At 49.5% G+C, this 17,230-nt stretch overlaps 1 protein-coding gene across 1 annotated transcript in view; it reads left to right on the plus strand.

Moving 5' to 3' along the window:
• The first annotated feature begins 2,871 nt into the window (after window positions 1–2,871).
• Window positions 2,872–17,230, plus strand: part of ATP1A1 (ATPase Na+/K+ transporting subunit alpha 1) — a 28,661-nt gene continuing 14,302 nt past the window's right edge. Inside the window, exons 1-6 of the mRNA XM_045801430.2 lie at window positions 2,872–3,144; window positions 12,987–13,091; window positions 13,785–13,844; window positions 15,665–15,868; window positions 16,644–16,757; window positions 17,041–17,175. Of these exons, the coding sequence (XP_045657386.1) occupies window positions 3,133–3,144; window positions 12,987–13,091; window positions 13,785–13,844; window positions 15,665–15,868; window positions 16,644–16,757; window positions 17,041–17,175 (630 nt within the window). The 5' untranslated portion in view covers window positions 2,872–3,132. The remainder of the gene's footprint in view (window positions 3,145–12,986; window positions 13,092–13,784; window positions 13,845–15,664; window positions 15,869–16,643; window positions 16,758–17,040; window positions 17,176–17,230) is intronic.

The following is a 17,230-nucleotide window of genomic DNA, read 5'->3' on the forward strand; positions in this document are numbered from 1 at the left end:
TTAATTCCATAGGTCCATCCAGAACTCCATATTACAGCCAGGCAGTATTCTTTCTTTCCATCACTCTCTACCATCAGGCATTTGCCACTCTTGCTTCTTGACCACAGTTTTTCTCTTCACCTCTTAAAATTAGCCATCGACTCCTGGCAATAACCTTTACTCCTAAAAACACCCCTGAACACTGCCCAGAGGGGCCGAAAGCATAGCACTTGGGGGTACTGTTTAGAGAAAGCATCACCTTTAGAGGGGTCATAGTGAAGCCCTTTCTGATATTCTGACATTTTTTCATTGAATTATATTTCTTCCAACAAGACTGCAATGGAAAATGACACACTATCAAATACCTTGAAAATGGGTTGGGATCCGCCTCTGGCGGTGGGATCGGGTGGGTGGATGGGGGGGGAGGAAGTGTGTGTTCATCTACGTAGGGCATTTCTACAAAATTATAGCTCTCTGCCTGAGATGCTGCACAGGAGACCATAGAAGAGCGAGGCTAGGGGAGAAAAGGCTCTAGTGAAGGTCTTCTGGTTATGAGGAGAGGCATGTGGAAAGTGTGAGGACAGCAGGCTTGGAAGCAATTGCTCTATCCTCACCAGAACTTCCTTGGTGCTATGCTCAGAGACCAAACTTTAGAAGTGGGAGGTTGGCTCCCATTTTGCAATGTTGTGCCAGGCTCCCCCCAGACACTAACTGAATGGCTTTGTGAGAAGGAAGTCCCTGAGCCTCCAGTTTCCCACTCTATAAAATGCAGCTAAAACCCTTTACCCTCTGGACTTGTGACAATCCAAGGGGCTTTTATACGGAAAAATGCTTTGTGAAGGCAAGGCAACATACAGATTTTAGCTAACATTTCTTATATTTTTATGCCTTTTCCCCCATGCAGGAATACAGCTAGAACTTTGAGGTCCTCCTGGAAGGACCTTCAGCAATCTTCCAGGGGCCAAATAAACAGCTCTAGAGACAAAGGGAAATACGTTATGTCTCAAGGTTACATTCTTGAATGAAAAAAAAAAAAGATAATTTTACTCAGGAAGAAAGAAAAAGGAGATCAGCTAGCAGGAAAAATCTACATTGTTCAGGCTTTTCCTTTCTACATTTTGTTGCTGTTCTTGCTGCACTTTTTCCATTCAGACCAGGGCCCAAGGGATGATTAAACGATTTAAGAGATGTTTAGCAAGCAAAGGCTTTCTAGGGGTTAGCAGTCATGGGGGCCATAAGACCTCGTGAATGAACCATTTTCTAGACCCCCGGAGTAGAGCCCTGATAACACTCTTTGAATTAGCCGTACAGGGAACTCTGTTCTGGACTTGAGGGCTCTTTCCCCAGCGGTCTTGAATTTGAATCCAGGCTGCAATTCCTCTGCTTTTCATGGTCTGGAGTGATGTAACCAAGCCTGAAGATCGCTAGAGGAGGCGCCAGCCTTTAACAATGCATTCTTGGGCAAGAGGAAGAGACTCCTGTAAGAAACCATTTCTTTTAAGAAGTAATAAAAATTACCCTAATGCTGGAACTGATAATACAGTTGCTAGTTTTTCCTTTGTCCCTTCCTTCCTTCCTTCCTTCCTTCCCTATTTCTTTCAAGCTTTGTATCTTTATTTGTTCATGTTAAATTAATACTAAGGGTTCACAGGGTCAGCTTTAACTTGCTTAGGAAGTTAATATTTTCCTTGTTTCTTGTAGTAATTCCCAGAGACGCATAGAGACTTTCTCTTGCGAATCTTGTGCTTTCCGAATATATCTGACTTCCTGCAAGTATTGTTAATAATAATACTTTGCTTTCTAAATGCTGGAAGCCTTCAACCACAGCAGCCTCCGCTAAGAAGCTCTGATGGGAGAGAAGTCTCACAGCACAGCCAAGCCGGGGCTCTCTGGGGGTTCCTGGGCTTATCATCACACACCAGGCCCAGAGTCCCTCATAGCACTGAAGGCTGGGCAGGCAGGGGCGCTGCCCTGCCAGGTGGGAGGCAGGAAAAGGCTCCAGACAGGTCCTGGAACATGTCGCTAGCAAGTCAGCCCCTTTTGCTGAAGACAGGCATTCCTTTAGGCTTCTTGTTTCTTCCCTAAAAAAGCGACTCCCCAAACCCAGCAAACAAGCGGGTTTCTTTCACACAGTAGCGTGAATAAATTCATTGGAAGCCCTTTGAGTGGTCATTGGGGTCCTGAAGAGAAGCAGGGGGAGGGCGCTTGGGACCTTCTGCAAGGCCAGCCCAGACCCTCTTCTTCCTGGGGCCCAGCGGGAAGTGGCTCTCGAGGGTCCCAGAGCAGAGGAGGCATTCGGGAGGGCACCCGAGAGCCTGGGGAGGCCATCTGCAGGTGGGCGCTGCGCTCGGACTGCGCAGGGAGTTGGAGTCCCTCAGGCGGGCGCCGGCTGCATTCACACCCTATCCCCCACCCCCACCCCGGCGCGTCCCTTAGTCCCAGAGGAGCTCCCTGATACACTGGAAAGGCTCCTCCGCGCGAGGTTTCTGTCCCCGGTCCGCGGAGATTCGGGGAGCCCAGTTCCGAAAGCGTACCCGCACCCACTGCGGACCTCGCGTGTCCTACAAAGCAGGCCAGTCACGCAGGGCGACGGGAGGAGGGGCGCGGGAGCCGCATGGCCGCAGAGTCCCCGCGGCCCAGCCAGCCGGCGCGCCCCGCAGTGGCGCGCCCGCGGCCTCCCGGGACTTGGGCACGCGCGCCCCGGGGCCCCGGCGCCCTCCTGCCTGGAGCCCCGACTGGCCGCAGCCGGCCGGCCCGGGGCCGGGGGCGGGGCTTGGGGCGGGGGCGGAGCCAGGCCCGCGGCCGGTGTCAGGTTGCTCCGGTAACGGTGACGTGCCGCGGCGTGGGCGGGGCAAACACGCAGGTTGCATATTTTAGGAAGTGAGGAGGAGGCGCGGGCTTGAGCTGCGGCGGGGTCTGGGGCGCGGAGCAGCGGCGGGAGGAGGCGGACACGTGGCAGCAGCAGCGGTAGCAGCCCCAGCGGCGGCATCGGCCGGAGCCGCCGGCCGGTCTCCCTCCCTCCCGCCCCGCGGCAGCCCTAGCTCCCTCCTCTCCGCTCCCCCGGCCGCGCTAGCTCGGCCGGGAGCTGCTCTCTTCTTTCCTCTCTGAGTCTCGAGCGACAGGACCCGGCGCCGGGCACAGACCTCCGCCACCATGGGGAAAGGGGTGAGTGTGCGGCGAGCCCGGCGAGGGGGCGCGGGGCGCCGGGAGGGAGGAGGAGGAGGAGGAAGTCAGGAGGGCGACCGCCGCCAGCGGGAGGCGGCGGAGGAGGAAGCGGCGCGGCGTGGAACCGGCAGGCAGGGCGGCCGGGCTTAAAAGACGACGCACCCTGGAAATGGAGGGAGCGCAGCAACGGGGGCCGCGGGAGGGCGGGCAGGGGGAGGGAGCGCAGGGCGGGCCGCGGACCCCCGAGTCCCCGCGCGCTGCGGGCCGGGGGCTCCTGGAGGCGGCGCTCGGGAGCAGCGGGCCGGGAGGAGGAGGGTGGACGCCGCGGGGCGGCCCCGGGAAGGAGCGGGCGGCCCCGGGAAGGAGCTGGCGGCCGCGGCATCCCCGAAGCCGGCTCCCCTCCCCTCTCCTCCCTCCGCCCGCCCTCACCTCCCATCTCTTGCCTTCCCTTTTCCTTCCGCCCTCCGTGCCCAGAGGAAAGGCGTGCTCCTCCCCTTCCCCTGGGGCGCGCCGCCGGGGCCCCTCCCGCGCTGCCTTCCCACCGCGGCCCGGGTCCGGGCGCCGGCGGGGGCTTCCGACGCGGGGGCGGCCCGGAGGGGGTGAGGCTCCCACTCTCCGCGGCACTAGGGCTTAGCCAGTTCCCCGCAGAGGCGGCCTCCCTCCCCTAAAGAGAGGGAAAAAAAAACTGGCTTCCCTTCACTGCGGAGCCGGTCGTGCTGGCTGGTGCCAGAAAGGGTGTGTCTTCACCGCCCTAAGATGGCCTTTAAGGTATACTTTTGAGAGCTTTAATGGGACGCTTTCCATAAACACTGGATGCGCCCTGGGGCGGCTGGAGTGGTCATTTCCCTGGTGGAGAGGAGTGTGTAGAGGGTTTTGTTGGGGTTTTTTGGGTGTTTTTTTTTTTTTTTTTTCTTTGAGGGATGAGCCTGGAAGGAGGACAGGCTGGCTTACCAAAGGGCCTCTGGGTACAATAAACCCGAAAAAGGACTAGGCGGCGGGCAGGACGCGGTGGTAGGAGCGCCGAGCCGCGGGAGAGAGCAGTTACCGAAAGAACCAGGGGTCTCCGGGGCAGGGGAGGAGAATGCACGGAGCTCTGGGGATCCCAGAGCTACAGCTCGCTTCTGTGTTTGGGTGCCTCGGAGCTGTGATAACCCGTAGCCACAGCAGAAGACCGAGCGTCGGACCCTAACGGGGCCAAAGTCAAGTTGAGAAAAGTTTATGCAAGATAACCCCCCAAAGTACCAATTCATGGGAGAAAATGACCAGGTCGTGAAAACACGGGTAGGAGAGCAGCCGCTCCGTTTTCTCCAGGGCTTGCACGGTGCGGGCATCTAGTAGGTCTTCGGAAGCTTTCAGGGCTCCGCAGTGTGGCGTGAGTGGTGGGGGAAGAGGCAGGGTGTGTTCTTTGGGGATTCTTAATTTTGGATTTTGAAGGAGGTAATTAGAAAGCCCTGGACCTGGTAGGGAGAGTAGGGAGAAGTGGAATGCACAACTGGTATCTTTTAAAAGCACAGAATGTGGAGGGCTGGCCCAGGTTACAGAGCCGAAGGCAAAGAGCTGAGTGCCAGCCTCTTTCCTCCCCACGACATAAAAGTGGGTTAGTGGCCTGTGCTTGTACCACACCATCACACCCGAGGTCATTCCCATAAACAGGCCCTTCAAGCTCACCCCTTTATCTCTCCTCAAAAAAGAAAAAAGTTGATATCCTGAGCTGGACATTCCTGCTTTTGGGGGGGTGGTGGTGGTGATTGGGGATATGTACCCGAGGCCTAGGAAGGTGAAGTGACTTGTTCAAGGTCAAATGGTTGGTTAGTGACACACCAGCCATGCCCGATTCCTGAACAGCCTGTGGTCTCCCCAGCCTGAACACTCACCCACTTAACGTGGCCTTGTATGCAGAACTCCAGCGTTATTCTTCCGAAGAAACTGGGGTATTTGTGATACTGAATTAATGGACCCGAGAGATGTTTGAGTAACTAAGTTACATCCACATTATCTGTGTGTCTCTTTCATAACTGAACACATGCACATCAGTGGTGAAGGTCACACACCTGGGTTGTGGAGGTTCAGGCAGGATGTCTGAGGGATCCTAATAACAAGCCCGTGGCTGGCAAACACGGAATTGAATTATAGCTGGTTCATAGGATGATAGGCTGCTTATCTGCTGGCTCGTAGTTAGCGTTTTGGGGGAGGCTGATAAATTGAACATAAAGGGAGAGATGTGTGTTGGTGGGATAAAGTTACCCCTTTTGTCCCCAGAGACTTACTGGGATAGTTCAATGTTCAGAAGGATATTTTATGCTGAAATGTTGGGATTTTTCCACATGGGGATTAAAATGTGGGTGGAGTGGTGACTAAAGCCCTGCTGATAATTGGTTAACCAGGAAGCCTGTGCTGGCAGCTAATTTTTAAGGTCATTGTTAATTTCTTCCCCTCTTCTTCCCACTGCCTTGGGGGCCTCCGTTTTGATGACATTTCAGGTGATTTTATTTCTCCTTAAAAATCAAGTTCCTAAGCTTTTGGTAAGAAAATGAAAGAACAGCTCCTGCTGAATCATTCTTGGATGAAATAGGATTTTGTCCCTTTTTTTCATATTGGTTGTTGTTGCCAGTGACTTGGCTTAAAGCCACAGCCAGGCCTGCCACCCACAACTATTTAGCTCACCAAAGGTACACAAAAAAACTTTCTCTTTTCTCAAGTTTACAGAAGGTGGGGGGGGGGGAGAGTGGGGGGATGTCACCAGGTCCTTCCATGCCGTTCCCCATTGTTTGAATATTAACTTAGTTACCTAGAAAATAAATCCTAGCTTATGGGTGGTGATTTCAAGAGGAGCAGGGGAAAGAGATTCAGGTGAAGGTTGCACAACGGATACGCATGTCAGCATGTCAGCAGAAATCCTGGTCGTATGGTAACATTATCAGCTGCCCTTTTGGAGCTCAACTTGAAAGTGTGACTAAATCTCCTGGCTGCTATAAAGCTAGTACTTTAGACTGAAAACATCGTAAGGCAGAGTCCTCAGAGTGGAAAGTTGCCCGGGCCTGGCCAGGAGCAAGTACAGGAGGAACTGTTGACCAGCACTGGGGCCAGACCAGAGGGCCGGGATTGCATCACACCCCTTTTGCCTCTGAAGTGTTCAGTGTGTGAGTGTGACAGTTCCCTGGCTCAGGGTTCTTTCTGTACTCTGTTCTGAGGGTGTATCCTCTTTTGGTAACTTACTGTTTGTTAATTTGTAGTGTTCTCTGCCAGTAAGTTTGTAACACTAGTGACTCACCTTTGGGTGGGAGGGTAGGGAAGGGGGAGGTCTGCATCACAAACCTGAGAAGGCTTGAGAGGAGGCTAACCCCTGCAGCCCCCCCTCCCCCATCCCCCAGGGGGATTTTTAAAAATTTGATGTGTTCATCCAGGTGAGGGCTAAAACTTAAAACATCCAGCCTTCTGGAAGTGTTATCGCCAAGTTGCATTTAAAAGTAAAAAGCGAACTCAAAATTATACAGCACAATAGACTTGGTACCCAAGCATGCTTGGTCCCAGAACCCTTCCAAGTCCTTGCTTCCTGATTATTTTAGCAACAAATGAGCAGTTAAGTGACTTTTTGTTCAAATCAGGCTGTGTTGTCTTAAAGATATCCAAACTTAAGAAGGAGAAAAAGGCTTTAACTATTTGAAGGATTTTGTATGCAAAAGTAAGATTAGTTTGTTCATTTAAAAACAAAAAGGTAACAAAAAATTTTTTTAAGCCTTGAAGCTTCAGGTTCTCAACTGGCTCGTGGGTAGACTACTCGCCCCGAGGACCAAGTGAAGTCATCTCTGTCTTGGCCAAAGTGAGTGCAGTGCAAGCAGACATCACAGGTTTACCAAGGTTTGGCACTGAGGGGGGATCAGATCTTTATAAACTATAGGTTTCCTGTTCATCACTTAGTCTTAAGCCCTTCAAAACCAGAGAAGAATTTTTCTTTCACCTGGAAAACATATTAGGGGTTGAAAATAATAGGAACTACTATTAATTACCCTCCAGAGGAAAGCCAAGTGGAAGTATCCCTTGACATTGCTAACCTCCTAATTTAATAGCATCTTAGAGTTTTCATGTACTTTCACTTTTCAAGCAAGGGACTTGACTTTTTTCTAAAAGTCCTTTGTAAAAGTCTTGCCAAAAAAAAAAAAAAAAAGAGGTGTTGGGGGTGGGGTTGCTTTTCAGCCCTCTGTGATGGGAGGGAGTGTGAACACTTGTGCTGCAGTGCCTTCTAGCTGCCCAAGGCTCTCTGCCAGCTAGCAGGCCAGAAGAAGAAACACGAGTGTCAGATCAGATGGGCTCACAGTAATCAGAGTGGCTGCGTTTGGACAGCCTGACGCTGGGCAGAATGTTTCCCCAGCCCTGCCAGAGCTGTCCAGTTCTGGGTTACTCTGAAAATACATGGCCAGTAAGTGATAATGTGAAGTAAAGAGCATTTGAAAGCCCGCTGGCTGCTTTTTTTTTTTTTTTTTTTTTTTTTACACACTCTCCTTCATTTCTATATTTTTGGAAAAGGAGACGTAACCAAGTCAGGTTTGAACTTTCTCACATTGCTATGAATTGAGTGTATGAGAGGAAGTGTATTCTTTGGCTGGAATCTCAGAGAGACTGTTCTTTGCATATGACTCACCTCATTAGTTGTGCTGAAGTCTGTTGTCAGGAATCCACAAGAAGTTCTTCACATTTGACTGATGTTTGGGTAGCAAATTCTATCAGTGAGAATAGAGCCCCCACCCACCCTGCAGTTTTTCTCTCTGATTTCATTTGTATCCTGAGCCTCGGGAATTGGGCCCAGTACACCTTTGTTTCTTTGTGACTCTACCTTGAATTGTATCTGAACATTAATTATCTCTGTATCTGGTTTTATTCAAACTCTACTTAGTAACAATTGTTAGGTATTTTCTGGTAGTGATCCAAAGAGTTGATTCTTAGTGGCGTGTGCTTTGTCTTTGGGGCTTGGATTGTTTGGGGGCCCAATAGTGAAGAGTGTCAGGTGTGGGGATCAGTGGGTCTTGGTGTCGGATTTCTCTTTCCAGGCTGTCTTCGAGGCCAGGGCCCTCAGGCACTTTGGGGCGTTATCCTTTTGTGTTTTTCTTTTATCTTCCACATGATGCTTCCATGGGGCCATATTTGTTTTATTGTTTCCGTTCAGGTGACCTGTGTCTGGGGCTTTGTGCTGCCTTTGTCCTCTTCAGCCTGCCAGCTGGTTTACTTCGTACCCTACGCCTCAGGGTACCAGCTGAGGAGTGATGAGGACTGGGAATTCATTCAGTCCCCTCGCAACGCTGGTGCCAGTTAGTGATCCTTCGTCTCTCAACCTGACAACATCTTTTGAGTAGCACTAGCCAAAGAGTGGTCTAGTCAGATGAGAAAAGGGGTAAGGTGGGCAGCGGATGGAGGGAACAGGCAGAAAGTCTTAACTCTTCATAAACCTGGGTGCCTGATGATAGAGGTAGAGTTAACCCCAATGAAAAAACAGGCTTGGGTTGTGTTTCGTGTTTAAGAGCTGGAAAAACAAAGAATATTTTAGGAGAGGTAGTACGTCTAAAGGATATTGATTGTTTAGACATTCTAGAATTTTTTTTTGATCACGGGTGTGCACTATTGCAGGTGGGGCGGGCTGGCAGGCTCCTTACGAATTTTCCTTACCAGCAGATGGGGGAGGAAGGTTAAGCCTAGTTTGTTTGGGGCTGAGGGAGCCTGCTGGTTTTTCTGCCCTCCCCCCGCCCCAGCTGGGTGGGCTACAGCCCAAGTATGGGGGTCGTGAGCTGGCCTCACAAAGGGACCCACTGCTCTGGCTTTGCCGCATGACCTTCTCCAGCCTGCTGCACGTTCGGGGGGGTGACAAGGAATAGGAAGGCCTGGTGGTCCTGTGGGTCACCTCCTGCGGAAGAAAGCGATTCATTCCTTAACTGCCCTACATGCTGCTCCAGGCCGCAGAGCAGCTGCGGTATTAAGGCAGAGCGTGTCCTCCCTCAACCCCGGCCATCTCGGGGCCCTCAGATCCCTGGCTAGAAAATTCCTTGCACGTAAACTAAACCACTTAGTCATTTAGGTGCAGCTGGAGGTTGTAATGAACTGGGCTTGATCATTTCTGATATTTTCTTTAAGTTTTAACTGATGAGAAGAAAAAAAAAAATCCCACATGGGTGGTTGTTTAAGGTGGAAGGGGGTTTTCTAGTGACGAATGGCAGTAATTTATAGGGTAATTAAAACCCAGTTATAATAATAACTGTGGTGCAGTGCTTTGCAGAGTACCTTCACATGCACAGTTGTGTTGGAGAACGATTTAGTAATACAGGATCCCAGGAAGATGGGCAACCCCCCCTCTTTTTTCCCACATGAAGGAGGGTATAGCGCTCCTTCTGGCCCCTCCGGTTAGTGCAAAGTTTTTGTTTGCGTGTGGGTTTTAGGAACAGCTCGGATTTTAGGTGTTTTGTTTTCAGACTTGACGGCAGCCCCTCGATGAATCAGACGATCAGAATGCCTTCTAGACTCTTCAGTCAGTCGTCACACCAAATGTTACTGCCATCGTAGGGACAGACAGCTGAGGCTGACTGTCCAGGGTCCCCCAGCCAGCCGGCATGACTGGGGGCTTGCCTGAAGCACACAGCATTCCCGTCTCAAGGGCATGGACCTCGGAGCTTCCCAGTACCCCATAGGCGGCTTCAGCAGTCTAGAAGTCTGAAGCACACCGAGCCCCCTTCTGCCCCCAGGCCCATCTGTTGCTGTGGTGGGAACAGGTCCCCCCTTTACGTTGTTAATTACTGACAGAGAAGAAGCAGCACATCTGGGGGGTGGTCCATGTTTTTTATTACTTGTGTTAACCTTGGTTTCTCCTGTCGAGAGTTTTCTCTTCCCATCTCCTGGGCACCTTTTCCCTCTGCCCAGATCCAACGGTAGCAAAACTCCCTAGGTCATCTTTGAGAGCATGGAATCTCTGGGAAGCACAGGATGAAGTAATGACCCATTTTCAGCTGTGTCACACTGGGCAAGCCCCTGCCCTCCTTGTGACCTCCCACTTCCTAAATTAGCAGTGGAAAAAAACACATACACACACAAACCAGAACCTAACTTGACTTCATCATTTTCACCCATGTCCCCTTTGTGAAGGGCCTCATGGGATCCTTGAGCTTCCATTGTACCTTCTCTCAAAGACCTCAGGGGGGCCCTGAGGGGCGCCATTGCAGGGAGCATGGTGGGTGTGGGAGACCTGATCTGAGTTTTCTAATTGAAGAAGTAGGAATGTGTGCCCAGTGCCCAGAGCTGAAAGGTTCCTGTAGTTGATTGGGAAAACCATGTTTCTCTTGTTTTTCTCAAATGTTTTTAAAAGAAATAATGAAGAAAATGCTGTCTACCCATTTTTTTCTTTTTTAGCATTGTTCCGTAGCCCACCCTGCACTCCGTCTACCCCAAACACACACACACACACACACACACACACACACACACACAGACACAGATTTTTTTTTTCTGCTTTGAATCTGTGATAATCGAGACCTATAGGGACTTAAGGAATATTTAGTTCCTGTCACAATAAGCGAATACTAAATCATTGTTTTACTTGTAAGGAAGAATTGAATTGTAAAAGAAGCCATCTGGTCTTCTGAACAAACATTGCCTATTAAAAAAATTAAAATCTTGAAGGAGAAGAAATTCCACATGCTAATACTTCCCGTGTCTCTTCCACAAATGTCCTCATCTAAAACTATGCCTCAGTAGCATGAATTGATGAGGAAGGAGGTGGGGGCCAACTTAAACTCCCAGCCAACTTAACCATTGATAACTGTGAGGCTGGAAGCAAGATACTTTTCTGTAAATGGGGATACAACTTTGGAACCTGTCCAGGGCCTAGCTCTCTTATCATCCTTTCCCCCTTTTTTGGAGTAGAAAATATGAAAGTCTGAGAATAAGGCATATTAGGTGGTGAGGCAGAGAGATTTTTAAATCTGATTTTCATATATTTAAATTAAATGTTTTAATGATATCTTGCTTAAAGCGAAATTGTGAACTGTATTTTAAAAATCAATACAAACCGACCACATCGTCCTTTAGAGATTCCCTAGCCAGTGCCTTTAAAATGATTTTTAAGTGATGTGCTTTCCCATTAAATGCGTGAAAGAAATTCCACTTTGGACTGTGGTTCTTGTCTGGTGGAAGCCCTGTCCTTTCTTTTTGTTTTATTTGTGTGTTTGCTTTCAGTGTGTGATGATTTTCTATTTTAACACTGGCACCAAGGGCTCTCTGCAAAGAGGCACTTAGCAATGTGGTTGCTCCACAGTGGAGAGAATTTCAAGAATGCTGACTATCTTTAGACCTGCTTCATTCTTAACAGATAAGATAGAAACAAAAGAACTCCACTGGGTTGGGAGAAGTTAGTCAAGGAACACTGCAGAAGTAACCACAGGAGTTGAACAGCATAAATAATACAAATGGCTCTGCTTGTGGACAACACCAGCTCCTTTGGGGCAGGATTTCTCTTTAGAGTCTTAAGAGAGGGTGTTTTCAGATTCAAGTGAATACTGTGTTTCTTTGCGACCATCTCAGCTGTGACTGAAATACACCTATCTCCTTTGATTTTTTTTTTTTTTTTTTTTTTTGTAATTTGATTTTTAGCACAGTAGAATTTTGATCTGGACACGGGATCTCACTTAACTGCCTTGGTAGCTGGCAGGGTACTTCTGAAGGTTAGAAGCCAGTAAGGGGAGCTACGAGGCAACCTAGTAACAGCACTACAGATATCCATTTTAAGGAAAATGCTACTCGCTCCTTCCCCTGCCCCCCTCTCAGGTGGTTGTGGGGGTGTCTGGAGCGAAGGCCAAGATCAGGCTTTGTGTAGATAAGCCCAAGCATGTTAAACGGGGTGGGGGGAGGGGTATGTGGAACAATCTAAATTTAAACTATAGAATCAACATTTTCTCTAAAAATCGTTCCAGTTTTCAAGAGGCGTAGGTGGATCCTGTGAATTATGTGGTAATGCACATGCTTTTCCTACACCCTGCTTATGTCAAAACATTTCCAGTGACTTCCATTTGGGGGGTTTATTTTCAGGCTGGAGACTAGGGAGAAGACTTTTTCTTTTCTTTTCTTTTCTTTTTGTCTTTTATTTAAATAATTTTAAGTATTCTTAGGCCAACTTTTTTTGTATATGTAAGAAAAGATGAACAGTTCATTGTTCTTATGTAAGCCCTAAAAATATTTAAATTTGATCCTTAATGGCTTCTTTGCAAAGCTCCGGATTTAAACATAGTAATAAAAGTGACTTGGGTCCAAGTGTTTTGTTTAATTGGTTCTCCCAGAAAACACTGCATGGAGGTGGGCGCAACCATTCTCTCCGTGCAAGGGAAGACAGCCCTGAAGCTTAAGAGTCCGTGACTCCCCCCGAGGATGCATAGCTGGGAGTCTAACTCAGACTGGTGCAGAATGCGAAGGCATTGGCACTCTACTCTCAGTTACTAATGTGAAGATGATTTCGTTCTCTCTCGGTGGGGCAGATGGAAGGTGGCGGTATAGAGATTTTGACAGCACAACCCTCTCCCCATTCGCCCCAGATGGAAGTGACTGGCGGGACCCTTCGGTGGTTGCCGGCACTTCTCCCCTGGTCTTGACGCCCTCGCGTGCGGATGGCGTGTTTTGAGCGCGCGATAGTTGCAATAGTGGTTGCTTTTCTTTAGTTCGTGGTGTGTGCACATACGTTCCCATACGTGTCCACGATTACTGCCCCGTTGACTATTCGAAATGTTGGCTCTCTGAAGAACTGCTAAACTACCCTGCTCCAGAACCTTCCGCGTGTTCATAATACACAGCGTCACCTCTCCCGCGTTCTCCTGTAGGTCGGACGTGATAAATACGAACCTGCAGCGGTTTCAGAGCATGGCGACAAAAAGAAGGCGAAGAAAGAGAGGGATATGGATGAACTGAAGAAAGAAGTTTCTATGGTAAGTATTAGGAGGCAAGTTGCTTTCTGTTCTCCTTATAAATTAATTGTGTCCTACCTGTTGGGTGTTTAATCCCCACCCCCAAAATCCTTCAGTCAGAGGCTTGCTTCATTTTAAAAGTAAAGCAGTCATTGCGGTGGTTTTTACAGACCGTACCAAACCGTAGAGGTCAATACGGAGAATTTTCATTTTCCAGGCTGTTAGTGCATTGGGAGAGTTATCTCCTTCCCCCCCTACTCCCCAGTGTAACCAGAGGTCCACAGAAGGAACTGTGCTTGACATCGGGGGCACCAGGGGCCTTCGCTTTTCTCTGCTTCTGGATTATACCAAACCTAGGGACAGAACCTTGAACCCCTCCAGCTGGGGAGGCTTCCATGGACACAGCCTGTCTAGAACCTGCCTGGTCGTCAGAGAAGGCAAACAAGGTTTCCCTCGAGCTCCGAGGCTGCTGGGCTTTCCTGAAGTCCTGGCAGGCAGCAAGGGGCTTTCACCGTCCTCCGGGGAGGGGCTCTCAGCGCAGGGCTGTGTGGTTGCCGAGCCACTGGGCATCGGTGAGACGTCTGCCACCTTCCGCACGGAAGGAAAGCCCGTTTGCTGAGCCTAGTTAATACTAGCGATGAGTCACATGAATGCTTTCTCCTGATCTTTTTTCATGGTACAGTGTTTAATTCTTTTGTTTCTGTTTCCCCTTAGGATGACCATAAACTTAGCCTTGACGAACTTCATCGCAAATACGGAACAGACCTGAGTCGAGTATGTTGTCAGTTCCCACTTGTACAGAATCCTGGGTCCCTAAGGCATCTCCCCCGTGGCGTAGCCCCTAAGCCTGGGGCCTCTGGGAGGAGAACGATGACAGGCAGCTTCTGACTATGCACTCTGCCACCTGCGAAGCTTGGGCTTCTGGGTGCTTCCTTAGTATTTTGTGGGCGCCTGACACTTTGAAAGTAGACATTATTTTCCCCATTTTATAATAGGTGAGATCCAAAAAGGGAAAGCCCTGGGATTTGAAATGGAATGGCTCCGTAGCTGTGCACATTCCCTGACCTTTCGGTCACAAGTCTTTGTCTTTATTCTGCGTTCATGAAATGGAGTTGACTATTTCAGTGAGTTCAGTCTTCCACTCTTCAGTTCTTGCACTTTTGCCATCTAGCTCCATTGCAGGGTGTCAGAACCTTGATGATTCTAGCATTTATTTGAAACTTGTTTTTTACACCATTTAAAGAAGTCTTTCCATAAAGCACATGTTGTGTATCCCTGTTACCTGGGGGATTTGGGTATTAAATTTGCCACACAAACCATGTCAAAACAGTGGGGGGGATGCAGTTTGTTATTTCTGTGCAAGAAGTAAAAACGGGGGACTAAACCTGAGTGCTAGCCAACGTGTAGCCATTATTTCCATAAATCCTCAAGAAGCTGTAAGCAGCTTGCTGGCCGGGGTACCCTGGGCTCCGAGGGGAGCTGACTCACAGAGCTGACAGTCGCTGGTGGGCGGCCTGAGCGCATGCTCTCACCTGTAGCAGTGCCTGGAAGGGGTTGTCGGGAGAATGAAGGTGGCTGCTGTGAGGCACCGGACTCCGAGCCTGGCGTGAGGGAGTGCTTAGGTGGTGGGTGTCGGGTCCTCTGCCCTGGGCGTCCATTCAGGAACTTGGGGGGGTGGTCCCAGCCGAGTCCTCATGTCCCCTTAACTGCCTGGCTTTTGTCCCCCTGTTCTTCATGCTCCCTAGGTAACTCCGATATTTAAAATGACGTGAATGCAAGCTACGTACTAATGATACTTTGGGCAAAAATTGGTTTTATCTTTTCTTATTCCTTAGATATTTTGATAATATGAAAGTAATCACATTCCCCTTGTCTCCCCTTGTCACACTCCCCTTGTCAGGGGAGCCTTGTATTTACTGTGTGCCGTCCACGTATCGTGGTTTTAAGGCCCCTTTAGAGGAGCGCGCGGCTTTAGTACAGTGGATTTTTTCAGTGAATGCTTTGAAGTTGGCGGGTTCCTGGGGGTGGGCTGGGATGTCCCCCTGTGTGAACCCTCCCAGCCCGACTGTCCTTTCAGTTACCATCCACAGGATAGACTTTTATACTGAAAACTTGGCTACTAAACCATTCACAGGTTGGATTCCTACAGAGAAGTTTTTTTTCCTTTTTTGATGTTTATAGAGGGTTTCTTTCTTCCCCTCCCTGACAGATCCAATACGCAAGAGGACTCAGAGCTCTGAATTTGCAGTACTGAATCCATGAGTTAGCATTGCTATCTTTTTGGTAAAAACTCAATTTGGCATGAGTCCCTTAGCCTAAACTTAAGGTCAGACTGGATTCAGATATGTCCATGGATCAGCTTAAAACCAGTTTCAGTCTGGGTGTTGTGGGCTCCTCAGGAAGTTTGGGCGGCTGTGTGCCCGGACCAGGAGAGGGTCCTCATCAGAACTTGCCAGGTTTTACAGGCTTTCTAGCTTGGGGAATTTCGTTTCCTCCTAATAAACCCATTACTGGGGCCCTCCAGCTATCACATGGGTACATTCGCTTGTATGTTCTGGGGCAGTGTGTCTTACTTATATTCCTCTGCTTCTCAGGGCTTAACAACTGCTCGAGCTGCTGAGATCCTGGCTCGAGACGGCCCCAATGCTCTCACCCCGCCTCCCACCACTCCCGAATGGGTCAAGTTCTGTCGGCAGCTGTTTGGGGGTTTCTCGATGTTACTATGGATTGGAGCAATTCTTTGTTTCTTAGCTTATGGCATCCAGGCTGCTACGGAAGAGGAACCTCAGAATGATAACGTGAGTTCTATAGCGCTAATTTAGATTGCTATGTATGCGTAAGGTATCCTGGTCTTTGCCACCCACTTCTTTTCCACTGGTTACCACTGGTTAGCTGATGGGTTTAAACCAGGGAAGGGGGCACCTGGGTGGCTCAGTTGGTTGAGCGTCCAGCTCTTGATTTCCGCTCAGGTCATGAGATCGGGCCCTTCCTTGGGCTCCATGCTCAGCAAGGAGTCTGCTTGGGATTCTCTCTGCCCCTCTCTCAAATAAATAAGTCTTCAAGGCTAAACAAACACGAGGGAAGGCAGTGTGAGCAGCTGTTGTCTTCAAGGCCCATCCATTCTTCCTTCCTCGTTTAGGGTTTCTCCCTCATCTCCCACCTGCTAGCTGCACCTCAGGCTGGATGTCCACCTTGCGTGTCGCTGCTGTGAACGGGCTGCAGCCCTGCTCAGTCCTGGCCCGGGGCTGGCCGCCAGGCAGATGGCAGAGCACAGCTTCTAATGTTGGCCCATAACGCACATCCAGAGATGTTTGGTAGCCAATCCTCAGAAGTCACAAGTTGTTTTGAATATATCTTTGTTTTAATAAAGTAGGAGAAACAGATGGAAAAGTCTCTCGAGGTGTAGTGACCAAGTGTCTGTGGGACCCCACTTCTGACCCTCCTGTGCACAGCGTCTAAGAAGACATGAGTTGACGTGTTAAAAAATTTGGTTTTTGTTCAGTCGAAAATTAACTGAATGTTCCCAGCTGCTTACTGTGAGCTTGCGGCCCTGACTTGTTTGTTCCCTTCCAGCTCTATCTTGGTGTGGTACTATCCGCTGTGGTCATCATAACGGGTTGTTTCTCCTACTATCAAGAAGCTAAAAGTTCCAAGATCATGGAATCCTTCAAAAACATGGTTCCCCAGGTACCTGTTGCTTTGCCCTTCTCCACGGGCAGCCCCGGGAATGTGCGCTAGTGTGAAGCTGAGGTCTCCGAGTCGATGGGAACAGGAGGGCCACCTCGCAGATAACTCCCAACCAGCTTTTATAACTTGCATAAATAGAAAGATTAATAATCTCCTTGTCATGCACTCAGATAATTCACATTAGAGATCTTCTAGAATTTGGTTTTCTTGTTTGAACACTACCTGGTCCTCGTTGGTAGCCGCTTTTCTCTGATTCAGTGGTGTAAACTGTTTTCTCCCAAAGCAAGCCCTTGTGATTCGAAATGGTGAGAAAATGAGCATCAATGCGGAGGAAGTTGTAGTCGGGGATCTGGTGGAAGTGAAAGGAGGAGACCGAATCCCTGCTGACCTCAGAATCATATCTGCCAACGGCTGCAAGGTGGGTTCAGCGGGGCCCCCGGGGCTCAGGCGGAGGAGCTCGCAGAGCGGCCCGG

The sequence above is a fragment of the Ursus americanus genome, chromosome 12 (genome assembly GCF_024610735.1).
Source record: "Ursus americanus isolate L20-20 chromosome 12, mUrsAme1.1.p, whole genome shotgun sequence".
In the NCBI taxonomy this organism is placed as follows: domain Eukaryota; kingdom Metazoa; phylum Chordata; class Mammalia; order Carnivora; family Ursidae; genus Ursus; species Ursus americanus.